This window comes from Bos javanicus, chromosome 22 (assembly GCF_032452875.1).
Source record: "Bos javanicus breed banteng chromosome 22, ARS-OSU_banteng_1.0, whole genome shotgun sequence".
NCBI classification, from domain to species: Eukaryota; Metazoa; Chordata; class Mammalia; order Artiodactyla; family Bovidae; genus Bos; species Bos javanicus.
Window position 1 is genome coordinate 52,777,014 of NC_083889.1, and position 11,797 is coordinate 52,788,810.

The 11,797-nt window shown below is 51.9% G+C and overlaps 1 protein-coding gene across 1 annotated transcript; it reads left to right on the forward strand.

Annotated features, from left to right (window-relative positions):
- Nucleotides 1-322: 322 nt before the first annotated feature.
- On the forward strand, nt 323-11,498 carry LOC133235642 (transmembrane protease serine 9-like). The gene is made up of 12 exons (XM_061397353.1): nt 323-431; nt 516-607; nt 843-942; nt 1,212-1,371; nt 1,752-2,014; nt 2,727-2,887; nt 3,372-3,601; nt 6,511-6,860; nt 7,085-7,253; nt 7,851-8,107; nt 8,963-9,120; nt 10,614-11,498. Exons 1-12 carry the CDS (start codon nt 323-325, stop codon nt 10,848-10,850), a joined length of 2,286 nt encoding a protein of 761 aa, XP_061253337.1. The 3' UTR covers nt 10,851-11,498.
- The last annotated feature ends 299 nt before the right edge of the window (nt 11,499-11,797 follow it).

Below are 11,797 nucleotides of genomic sequence, written 5' to 3' on the forward strand. Positions count from 1 at the left end.
AAGCTATGTTGTCTGGTATGTTCAACTCATTCACCCTTATTGCAGATGCTACTATATTCAGGCTCAAAACTGCCATCTGTTCCGCACTTTCTATTTACCTTGTTTCTTTTGATTTTCTTCTACGTTTCACTGGACAGATTGCATCTGTGTGTCTGTTTCTTTTCTTTTTTTTTTTTTTTAAGGGCTCCCGTGTTTAGATCACGCTAAGGTATCTAACCCAGAATATCTCTCCTTTAAGATGGAAAATCAATCATAAGTCAAGGGCCTTAAGAACGCAACCAGAATAGATTGAAGCTCATGGCTGAGGAAGAAGGAAGTGAAGATGTTGGAGGAGCAGCCTTGGGATTTGGCCCTAGCCGTGTTCCTGGCAACCAGAGGCCAGGTGCGGGGATGCCGCGAGGGGGCGCCGCAGAGCGCGGAGGCGGTTAGAGGTGGGCATGGCTTCTCTGAGTGACACCCGCAGGGGCGGAGGCTCCCTGGGCCTCTTGGTCCGGCTCCTGGTCATTTGGCCGCAGCTCAGGGAGACCATGGCAGGCAGGAGTTGGGCTTGGATGGGCTAGGCTGTTTGCCTGGTGCTGAGGGTGGGGGTTACTCGCAGGGGGTGCGGGTAGGTACTGGGAACTGGGATGTGGGGTTCGGGGGTGGGGGTTAGGAATTTGGGTTTGGAGATGGGACGGTTTCTTGGGAAGAAGCCGGTGATGAGGGTCCTTGCTGCAGCCAGCTGCTTTTCTCATTGGACCCTCATGTTCCCAGGTGAGGGTGCCAGACCCAAGGAAGATTATGCAATGAGCCTGGCAACCCCAGAGGCATCATCAGCTTCAGGGCAACTGAAATCCCTGTAGGTCCCAGTACCCACTGTTGCTCCTGTGCCACCCACACCCACAGCGAAAGAGACTGTGGGATCCAGCCAGACCCCTGTATTGGAAGGGTTGCCTCCTCTAGGTACTGCCTCTGGACAGGGCTGTACTTCTGCTTGGAGGCCAACTGGGATCATGTCCTGGCCAGGGGTGGGGGAGTAGGGGTGGAGTGGGTTGCAGGGTTGGACCCTTCTGGATAATTTGAGAGGAAACCTGGCTCTGCTTTGGGAGGCACCGGTGGTGGAGGTGGAGTTGGAGGTGGTGTTGGTGTTGGAGGTGGTGGGGGAAGTGGAGGTGATGAGAAAGGTGGAATGGAGACAGCAGCTTCACTCTAGTCCCCTTTACTGAGCCAAGGAGCCTGTGGCCATCGGACTTTGGGGATAATTGGTGGAAAGCCAGCCCCAGAAAGAAAGTGGCCCTGGCAGGTCAGCCTGCAGTTAAGAGGTCGCCACAGATGCGGAGGTTCCCTCATTGCCCCACAGTGGGTGCTAACGGCAGCTCACTGTGTAGAACAGTAAGTATCTGGTGCGGCGGGCTTGATCTGTCGCTTGGGTTACATGAAACAGAGCCGTTCACATCCCCCCTACCTGAGCGCGTACCTGAGCTTTCCTTTCTTTACCTTATAATGAAGCCATAGCTCCTAATTTGTGTTCACTGTGAGTGAAACATGAGTCTTACATTTCTTCCAAGATCCCGGGTGCTACTCTGTGGTCCTGGGACCTCACTTGGAGAATCACTGACTCCAGTGGTTACGGGTGAGGAGGGGATGTGGTTTAGAGGGAGGAAAGGCTGATGACTGGTAGGAGATGGGAACAGGCTGGGAAGAACCTGGAAGGGGTGGAGGGGAGTGTAGCCCCTCCAGCATCTCTGTGAGGGCATATTGTCTTTCCACAGCTTTCGAGAGTTTACGGTGATGATGGGAACCACATATTTATATTCACATTGCAAAACTACAGTGGTCGTTCCAGTTAAACACATCAAATCACATAAGGATTTTGATTGGAACCTTACCCCTAATGACATTGCTCTTCTTCAGCTGGCCCACTCTGTGAATTATTCTGCATACATCCAGCCAGTGTGTCTCCCTAGAAAGAATTTTGAAGTGAGACCTGGGACACAGTGCTGGATAACTGGATGGGGCCGCACTTTAGAATTTGGTGAGACTGGCAGGCAGGATCCGAGGGGGGAAGTCTGGAGCCCTGGGGTTGGCCAGTAGGCTGAAGGGAGGGACAGGGAGGCTGGTTCTCTACAGGTGGGCAAGGGAGCAGGTGGAGCTGAGGCTGCCTGGGAGTGACTGCAGTACAGTAGGGATTCCTCCTGTTGCGTTAGACCTGGGGGCGGGGGTCTGGGTATGGTGGGTCCTCTCCAGGGTGGACTTCAGCTCCAGGATGATGAGCTGTCCGCCAGTCAGAGCTGTCCTGCTCTGGAATTACCTGCCAGGTGGGGAGGGAGCTTCTTGTCCTGGGATGTGGGTCTAGCCAGAGCAGCCCTGGGAGGAGGCTGGGTTGGTACCCGTGGGCACTGCCTGTCCCGGAGTCTGTGACCCTGCCCTGTACAGACACTGTCACTGCTATTGCTGATACTCAGAGTGACAACAGTTGCTTTTGTATCAGGCCTTGTAAGAAGCCTTGTCTCTTTGTGTCCTGATCAGTTCCTCCTTCTGACTTGGCTTAGCTTCTTACCTCGTCTGCTCCCTGTGTCAGCAGTTGGCCTCAGGTCCTTCTGTGTCAAGTGGGACAAAACCCACTGTCCTTCCTTCTCTAAGAGGGAATGAGTGTGAATGCCCTGATCAAGACCCACCATGCGATCTGAATGACCCTGCCATGTTCCACTCATGCAGATTCTCTTACTCCTGAATTGTCTCTGTAGACCCAGCTTCAATGTCACCCAAACTTCAGGAAGCTGAGCAACTCATCATCCCCCTAAAGCAATGTGCTGTGATGGTCAAGAAAACATCAAATAAATCAGGGAATTGGGTTCAAAAAGGAATGGTCTGTGCCCAGAACATAAAGAGCGAAGGTCCCTGTAGGGTGAGTTGATGGGTCCCTTGCCACCTCTGTATTGAGGTTCTTCATTCCCTAGTAGCAGGGCCTGGGTTATCTCCCACCTTCTTTTTCTCCTAAAGCCTTTGCTTTAGGAGATTCAGTAGAGAACCCCTCAAGACATCTGTGAGCTGGCCTGGCCTGTTCCTCCAATAAGGGAGCAGCCCTCCCATCCTGGGGGTGCTGCCAGCGTGCAGTTAAGTGGGGGTCATGATGATAATTTGAGTATATCCCTGCAGGACCAATGTCCAGGGCTTACTGGCCTTATAGCTCCTGTGCGTTCCTAGAACTTGGGAAAGAATAGTATTTCTCAGATGATGGTAAAGTGTTCAGCTCTCAAATGTCATTCACAGAAACCTGGGCCTGGGGAAGGACCTTGATGCCTGTCTCCCCAGTCCTTTCATAGTTGCCAACCTGTTATGATTATCTCCTCCATTCTTTTGTTTGTTTCTTTTTTTTTTTTTTCCTCCAGGGAGATTCTGGGAGTCCCCTGGTCTGTCAGTTTCAGACATCATGGATCCAGGTGGGGATTGTGAGCTGGGGTGATCGCTGTGGTTTGAAAGAAGTGCCTGCAGTGTACACAGATGTTAGTTTCTACAAGGATTGGATCACTGCAAGAATGAGTCAAGCATCGGGTCTGGACTCTGGATTCCTTATTCTGCTACTGTGTCTGTTGCTGCCTCTGGGTATCCTGGCAACCCTGTGATCACCCTGGCCTCTGCCATTCCTGCTTCTGAGTCTCACATTAGCCCTGCCTCTGAGATGCCTCTCCTACTCAATGCCCTGTCCTCAAATCCATTTGGGGTCCACTGATCCTGTGGAGATCCACAGGACAGAGTGGCAGCAAGTGGAGACTGAAATTGTACCTGCCTGATGCTCCAGGAACCTGCCTCATCGAGGCCTATCTGTAGGCCGTGCTCTGCTTACCAGGAAGGAGTGGGTGAAACCATCCCACCTGGATGGACAGTGACCTGCCAGGTGATGCTTCAGGATGCTGCACGAGTCTTGGAGAACATTTTTCCATTGTCACCAGTGAAGCAGTGTTAGACCTGACACTTTATCAAACCAGCCCACCTGATGATTGTTGGGAGGGAGGGAGGAGGCCTCTTCATTTCCATATCTGACTCAGTTGTCTGGGTTGGGAGAAGGTCCTCTGCTTCCCAGTGCAGATCACTCTGTGAGTGTGCAGGCTTTGCCGCATAAACCCTCATGGGTCAACTCAGTCTTGGAACCACCTTCCCAGTGCTGCAGTGGTGGCTCTGCACTCACCACTCAGCATTTAGGAGAATGGAAATTTCAGGTATGAAACTAATAAATGTTTGGAGAGTCTCTTGTATGTTCTGAAGCTGTGCTCTCCTGAAGTTTGTGGTGTTACACATAGCATATTAGGAAACTAGTTTCCCATTTAACCGGGGGAGTTTTCATGGCATCCATTACTCTCTAGAAAGTGGGAGATGAGGAGCCTGTGTACTTGGTTAGAAGTATGATGTGTTCAGTTCAGTTCAGTTCAGTCGCTCAGTCATGTCCGACTCTTTGCGACCCCATGAATCGCAGCACACCAGGCCTCCCTGTCCATCACCAACTCCCAGAGTTTACTCAAACTCATGTCCATCGAGTTGGTGATGCCATCCAGCCGTCTCATCCTCTGTCGTCCCCTTCTCCTCCTGCCCCCAATCCCTCCCAGCATCAGGGTCTTTTCCAATGAGTCAACTCTTTGCATGAGGTGCCCAAAGTATTGGAGTTTCAGCTTCAGCATCAGTCCTTCCAATGAACACCCAGAACTGATCTCCTTTAGAATGGACTGGTTGGATCTCCTTGCAGTCCAAGGGACTCTCAAGAGTCTTCTCCAACACCACAGTTCAAAAGCATCAATTCTTTGGTGCTCAGCTTTCTTCATAGTGATGTGTTAGGCATTGCAAACTGGAGCTTCTTATATGCTCCTCTCAGGAAGGTGATAAGTTGCTGCTGCTGCTAAGTCACTTCAGTCGTGTCTGACTCTGTGGGACCCCATAGACGGCAGCCCACCAGGCTTCCCCGTCCCTGGGATTCTCCAGGCAAGAACACTGGAGTGGGTTGCCATTTCCTTCTCCAACGCATGAAAGTGAAAAGTGAAAGTGAAGTCGCTCAGTCTTGTCCGATTCTTAGCGACCCCATGGACTGCAGCCCACCAGGCTCCTCCGTCCACGGGATTTTCCAGGCGATAAGTTATGTAGGTAAAATTAAGCAAAAACACAGAGGAGTTGCCTCTCACAATTCATCATCTAGACCTAACAGTGCTATGAGGAATTTTACAACTGCCGACAGAACACTTATTCTTTTTGAATGCTCAGGGAACTTGCAGAGTAAAAGCCTACAGAGGGACTTCCCTGGTGGTCAAATTTTAAGATTCTGCATTCCCAATGTGACGGGAGGGAGGGCGGGGCGGGAGGGGGGCCCCCGTGTGTGATCCCTGGTCAGGAACTAGATCCTACCTTTTGCAGCTAAAAAGATCACGTGTGCCACAACTGAACACTGCTGCCGCCGCCAAGTCGCTTCAGTCGTGTCCAGCTCTGTGCGACCCCACGGACGGCAGCCCACCAGGCTCCCCCGTCCCTGGGATTCTCCAGGAAGAACACTGGAGTGGGGTGCACAACTAAACACAGCGCAGTTAAGTAAATTTTTTAAAGAGCCTATGGAAAATCAATAATCTCAGGGAATCCGTGTGATACACATTCTGTTCATGAGCCACATATCAATAATAGTAAAATCAATTTTTAAAAATCCCATATTTCTGAAACAAAGTCAAAACCCTAGTGAATGGCCATCCTTTAAAAGGGAAATCACGAGGAAATTATAACTTTCCAGTTTCCCATAATTGGTCCCTGTGCTTCGCCTTTTAAAGGCTTTTTCTTATGTATCTTATGTATCTACCTCCCTCTGTCCTTTACACAGTCTTCTCTTTATGCTCTCATTTGATAATCAAATGTTAAAATATCATCCCAGCTTTTTTTGGTTTCTTTTGCACCAGCGTGTCGTGGCATTCAGCTTTCTCTTTATTTTCCAGGTGTCTGTATGTTTGTGTAAATTTGTACCTTCAGTGGTCTACTTCTGAACCTTGCCTTTTCCTCCAGTTTGAAAGTTGTTGTTTGGCATGTTCAACTCATTCACGCTTATTGCAGATGCTATTATATTCGGGCTGGAAACTGCCATTTTGTCCTGTGGTTTTCTATTTATCATACTTCTTTTTGTTTTTATGTTTTATTGGGCAGATTGCATTTTTTCTTTCTTTTTTTTTAAGTGTTTAGATCACGCTGAGGCATCTAATTCCTGATATCTCTACTTTAATGTGGAGAACTTAATTACGAGTTCAAGGGCCTTGAAACCACAACCAGGCTGGATTGAAGAAACACGGCTGAAGAAGCATAAAGTGAAGATGTTGGAGCCGCAGGCCCTGGCTCTGCGTTCCCTCCAACGGGAGGGCAGGCGCGTAGCCCCCACGAGGTGGCGCCGCAGAGCGCGGAGGCGGCTAGAGGCGGCCATGGCGTCTCTGGGAGTTCCCCGCGGCGGCGGAGGCAGCTCCCTAGGCCTTCTGGTCTGGCTCTTGTTCCTTTGGCCACAGCTCTGTGAGACAGGGCCGGCAAGGACTGGAGGTGGCTAGGCTGCACTGCATGGGTGGCAGCTGGGGCTGACGGCTGGACTAGGGCTGGGGGACGGAAGTGGGAGCTGGGGATGGTCCCCTGGGCAGAGGCCGGTGCTGACAGGCTGCACTCCAGGCCGCTCCTTCTCACTGGTCCCTCGCCTCCCTCAGGTGAGGGTGCCAGACCCAAGGAGGATTCTGCAATGAGCCGGGCAAACGCAGAGGCCCCCTCAGCTCCAGGACACCTGAAATCTGAGGAGGTTCCAGCAGCTCCAGGGCTGCCTACACCCCCAGCGGAAGATGTTCTGCAGATCCCTCCTCCCTTTGGAGGGTGGTTTGCACAAGGTACTGCTTCTTTCTATGCGGGGCTCTACAGGCCCGCCTGGGAACTAGAGGCAGTACGTGCCTGGCTGGGTGACTGTCCTGGTGGGTTTGAGAGGAAACCTGTCTCTACCTCAGTGGTGAGGGGGGTGGGGTGCAGATGCAGAGCTAGTGGTGGTGGTGGCGGTGGAAGGTGGTGGAGGTGTTAGAAGGGAGGCAGCAGCTTCACCTCCAGCCTCTCTTTTTAGTGAGCCAAGGAACATGTGGCCATCGGAAAATGAGGATAATTGGTGGAATGCCAGCCCCAGACAGAAAGTGGCCCTGGCAGGTGAGCCTGCAGATCAACAATGAACACGTGTGCGGAGGCTCCCTCATTGCCCCACAGTGGGTACTGACTGCAGCTCACTGCATATTTGGGTGAGTGTTTTCTGTTCTGGACTTGGCCTGCTGCTCAGGCTGTTATGAAGTGGAGCCATTCCTGCCCCTTTCCTCTTCTTCATCTGAAAAAGAGGCCACAGTCCTTAGTTGGTGCTCACTGTGAGTGCTACATGAGCTCTGCATTTCTACCAAGATCCCAGGTTCTGCTCCAGTGGTTGTGGGACCTCAGTTGTAGACCACTGACTCCAGTGGTTAGGGGTCTGCTAGGGGATGTGGTTTAGAGGGAGAAAAAGGCCAATGGCTGTCATGTGTGCTAAGTCACTTCAGTCGTGTCTGACTCTGTGTGGCCCTATGGACCATAGCCTAACAGATTCATCTGTCCATAGATTCTCCAGGTAAGCATACCGGAGTGGGTATCCACGCTCTCCTCTAGGGGATCTTCCAGACCTGGGGATCAAATCCGAGTCTCTTATGTCTCTTGCTTTGGCAGGCAGATTCTTTACTGCTGAGCAACCCGGAAAGCCCTGATGGCTGTTGTAGGAGATGGGATCAGGATGAGAAGAACCTGGAAGGGGTGGGGGGGGTGGAGTGTAGCCCCTCCAGCATCTCTGTGAGGGGCATGTTCTCTTTCCACAGCTTTGAGGAATATACAGTGCGGATGGGAAGCACACTCTTACTTCCCCAGTCGGGGATGGTCATTCCAGTTCGAGACATCGTTTGCCATAGCTTTTATGATGTTAGAACTTTGATTAATGACATTGCCCTTGTTCTGCTGGCCCACTCTGTGAATTATTCTGCATTCATCCAGCCAGTGTGTCTCCCTGAAAAGAATTTTGAAGCAGAAACTGGGACACGGTGCTGGGTGACTGGATGGGGCCGACAGATGGAAGACGGTGAGACTGGCAGGCAGGATCCGAGGGGGGAGGTCTGGAGCCCTGGGGTTGGCCAGTAGGCTGAAGGGAGGGACAGGGAGGCTGGTTCTCTACAGGTGGGCAAGGGAGCAGGTGGAGCTGAGGCTGCCTGGGAGTGACTGCAGTGCAGTAGGGATTCCTCCTGTTGCGTTAGACCTGGGGGCGGGGGTCTGGGTATGGTGGGTCCTCTCCAGGGTGGACTTCAGCTCCAGGATGATGAGCTGTCCGCCAGTCAGAGCTGTCCTGCTCTGGAATTACCTGCCAGGTGGGGAGGGAGCTTCTTGTCCTGGGATGTGGGTCTAGCCAGAGCAGCCCTGGGAGGAGGCTGGGTTGGTACCCGTGGGCACTGCCTGTCCCGGAGTCTGTGACCCTGCCCTGTACAGACACTGTCACTGCTATTGCTGATACTCAGAGTGACGACAGTTGCTTTTGTATCAGGCCTTGTAAGAAGCCTTGTCTCTTTGTGTCCTGATCAGTTCCTCCTTCTGACTTGGCTTAGCTTCTTACCTCGTCTGTTCCCCGTGTCAGCAGTTGGCCTCAGGTCCTTCTGTGTCAAATGGGACAAAACCCACTGTCCTTCCTTCTCTTAGAAGATAGGAGTGTGAATGCACTGATCAAGACCCAGAGTGTGGGACTTCCTTGCAGTCCAGTGGTTAAGACCCCACGCTTCCACTCCAGGGGGTGCAGGTTTGATCTGTGGTTAGGGAGTTAAGATCCTGCATGCTGCACAGTGCAGCCAAAAAACTCAAACAAACAAAAGAGACCCAGAATGGGATCTGGGGGCCCCGTTCTATTCCACTCAAGCAAATGTTTTATTTCTGAGTTGTCTTTCTGTAGTCAAAGTGCTGCCAGAAATTCTTCAGGAGACTGACCAAATCCTTCTTCGCCACACATTATGTAACAAGAAATTGCAGGCACACTTAGGATATCGTCGTACATTAGTTCGAAAAGGGATGATATGTGGCTATCACGAAGATCTTAAAAGCCCCTGCAAGGTGAGTTGATGGGTCCCTCGCCACCTCTGTATTGTAGCTGTGCAGTTTCCTCATTCCTCAGCAGCAGGGCCTGGGTTATTTCCCACCTCCTCTTTCAGCCTTTACTTAAGGAGATTCAGGGGAGAACTCCTCAAGATACCCATGAGCTGGCCTGGCCTGTTCCTCCAATAGGGAGCAGCCCTCCCATCCTGGGGGTGCTGCCAGGGTGTGGTGAAGTTGGGGGTGATGATGATAATCACGTAGTTCCTATAACTGATTTCTTTCTGTAGTCACTTCCTGTGCCAGTGTGAGCATTCACCCACATTAGCTCAGTCTCTCAGCTCACAAACCTGCCACCTAGACATCTTACTATACAGATGTGGGCCCTCCAGAGACAGAAGTCCCAGGTCCCCCTGGGAGTGCCTGTAGGAGCCCTGGGCCCACAGCCTCCCCTCTGCCCCGAGCAGCCTTCCTGAGCTGGGGACAGGGGACAGGTCTCAGAGGATGAGTGTTTGGATCCTGGCAAGAGGAGAACATCACTGTGGGAGAGGGAGCAGTGAGTCCGAGGCTCAAGGTCTGATGCACCGGTCATGTTTAGGGAATGGGTTTCAGGTCTGGAGCAATGAGGAGGCCAGTATGGCCAGAGTAGGGGCTGGAGTCAGAACGTGTGGCCTGCAGGCTGTGCTGCGCTTCTTGGTCCTGTCCAGGCAGGCCTGTAGGCCGGGAGTTTGTTCTTCGTTGTGTGGGCAATGGTGCTGAGCCGCAGGCGGGACCTGGGCTGGTGGGGGCTGGGAAAGGGGTTGTGTTCGTGTCATCACTTCTAGTCACCAACTACATGTGAGGATGGGGTGAGGGAGAGCTTGAGGAGGACTCTGAGTTTATGATGAGCTGGTTGGTGAGGGGCCTACCGGAACAGGGTTGAGGAAGGATGTGCAGAGTGTGTGTGAGCTGGGGTTTTGCAAGTCTGGATGTGTTTGGAGAGAGGGGCCGCTGGAAGAGGATGTAGTTGAATTGTGGAGTTGGGACTGGGAGAGATTTCAGTGTAGAGGTGAGGACTCTGGCGCCCCCATGCTGGAATGATAGTGAGAGAATGTCGCAGCTGGGAAGGCCCAGGACTGACCAGTGGAATAAACTCTGGCCTTAGAGCCCGAGAAGGGCTCTGGAAGCTCCTCACAGTGCCAGGGGATGCCCCTTTAGTTGCTGGGTGGTGGGAGGCTTGGAGAGGGGCAGGGGAGGGTTACGGGCACTAAAGGAGAATTTGAGTATATCCTGGCAGGACTGATGTTCAGGGCTCACTGGCCTTATAGCTCCTGTGGGTTCCTGAGCACCTGAGAAGTAGTAGTATTTCTCAGATGATGTTAAAGTATTTAGCTCTCAAATGTCATTCAAGGAAACCTGGGCCTGGTGGGTACCTGGGGAAGGACTTTGGTGACACTAGCAAGGTCCCTAGTGCCTTGCTAGAAATCAGCCTTTTTTATAATGATCCCCTTCCATTCTTGTTTTTTTTTCTCCAGGGAGATTCTGGGGGTCCCCTGGTCTGTGAATTTAATGACACCTGGGTCCAGGTGGGGATTGTGAGTTGGGGCATTGCCTGTGGTCGCAGTGAATTGCCTATAGTTTATACAGAAGTTAGCCTGTACAAGGACTGGATCATTGATCACATCATTAAGGTGTCCTCTTGTGCCTCAGCTGGATTCTTGATCCTATCACTGTCTCTGGTGTTGCCCCTGGGCCTCCTGGTGGCCCTGTGATCACCCTGGTCCACACTCCCCACTGTTTCTGAGTCTCAATTAGCTCTGCCTCTGACCTCCCACTCCTACTCAGTGCTGTTTCCTCGATTCCATTTGGGACCCACTGACCCTGTGGAGATCCACAGGACAGAAAGTGGTAGCAAGGAAGGAACCCTGGAAGCTTTCCAGCCTGCTGTTCCAGGCACCTGCATCATCCACGCCTACCCCTTGGCTGTGCTCTGCCTGCCAGGAAGGAGTGGGTGAACCATCCCAGCTGGATGGACAGCAACCTGCCAGGTGATGCTTCGTGATTCTTTATCTACATCTGGGCATCATCTAACAAAGACGAGACATCATCAGCGGTGCATCAGCATTAGACCTGACACTTTATCAAACCAGTCTGCGTGGTGACTGTTAGGAGACTGAGGCGGCCTCACCGTGTTCACTCCTGACTCAGTTGTCTGGGTTGGCAGAAGGTCCCCTGCTGCCCAGTGTGGATCCGAGTCCCCATCCTCTGCCACACAAATCTTCCTGGGGCAACTCAGTCTTGGAACCCTCTTCTCCGTGCTCCAGCGGCCACATCCAGGCTTACCCCAAGTTGTGTTGAGGCAGTTATGGAGTATGGAGATTTCTGATGTCAGGTGAATAAATGTTTATTCTTTTGTGTTCTGATGCTGTTCTCTCCTTGCAGTTGTGGGGTTGCATATGACATACTCTGTAGAAAACTAGTTTCTCATTTGGCTAAGAAACTATTCATGGTTCTCATTAAGCTCTAGAGGGGGAGGTGAGTCCACACCTACTCACTGATGAGTCTAGGAATGGTTTTAGCTAGCAGGTCCCTGCTCCCTGTACTCCTATTATAGTTATCAGCATGTCTGTGGGGGGCTTTGTACCCTAATTTCATAGCCTTTATAGCTTAGAGTAGAGAATCAAGAGAGACTGGAACTGGGAGTAAAACTTAACTCAGG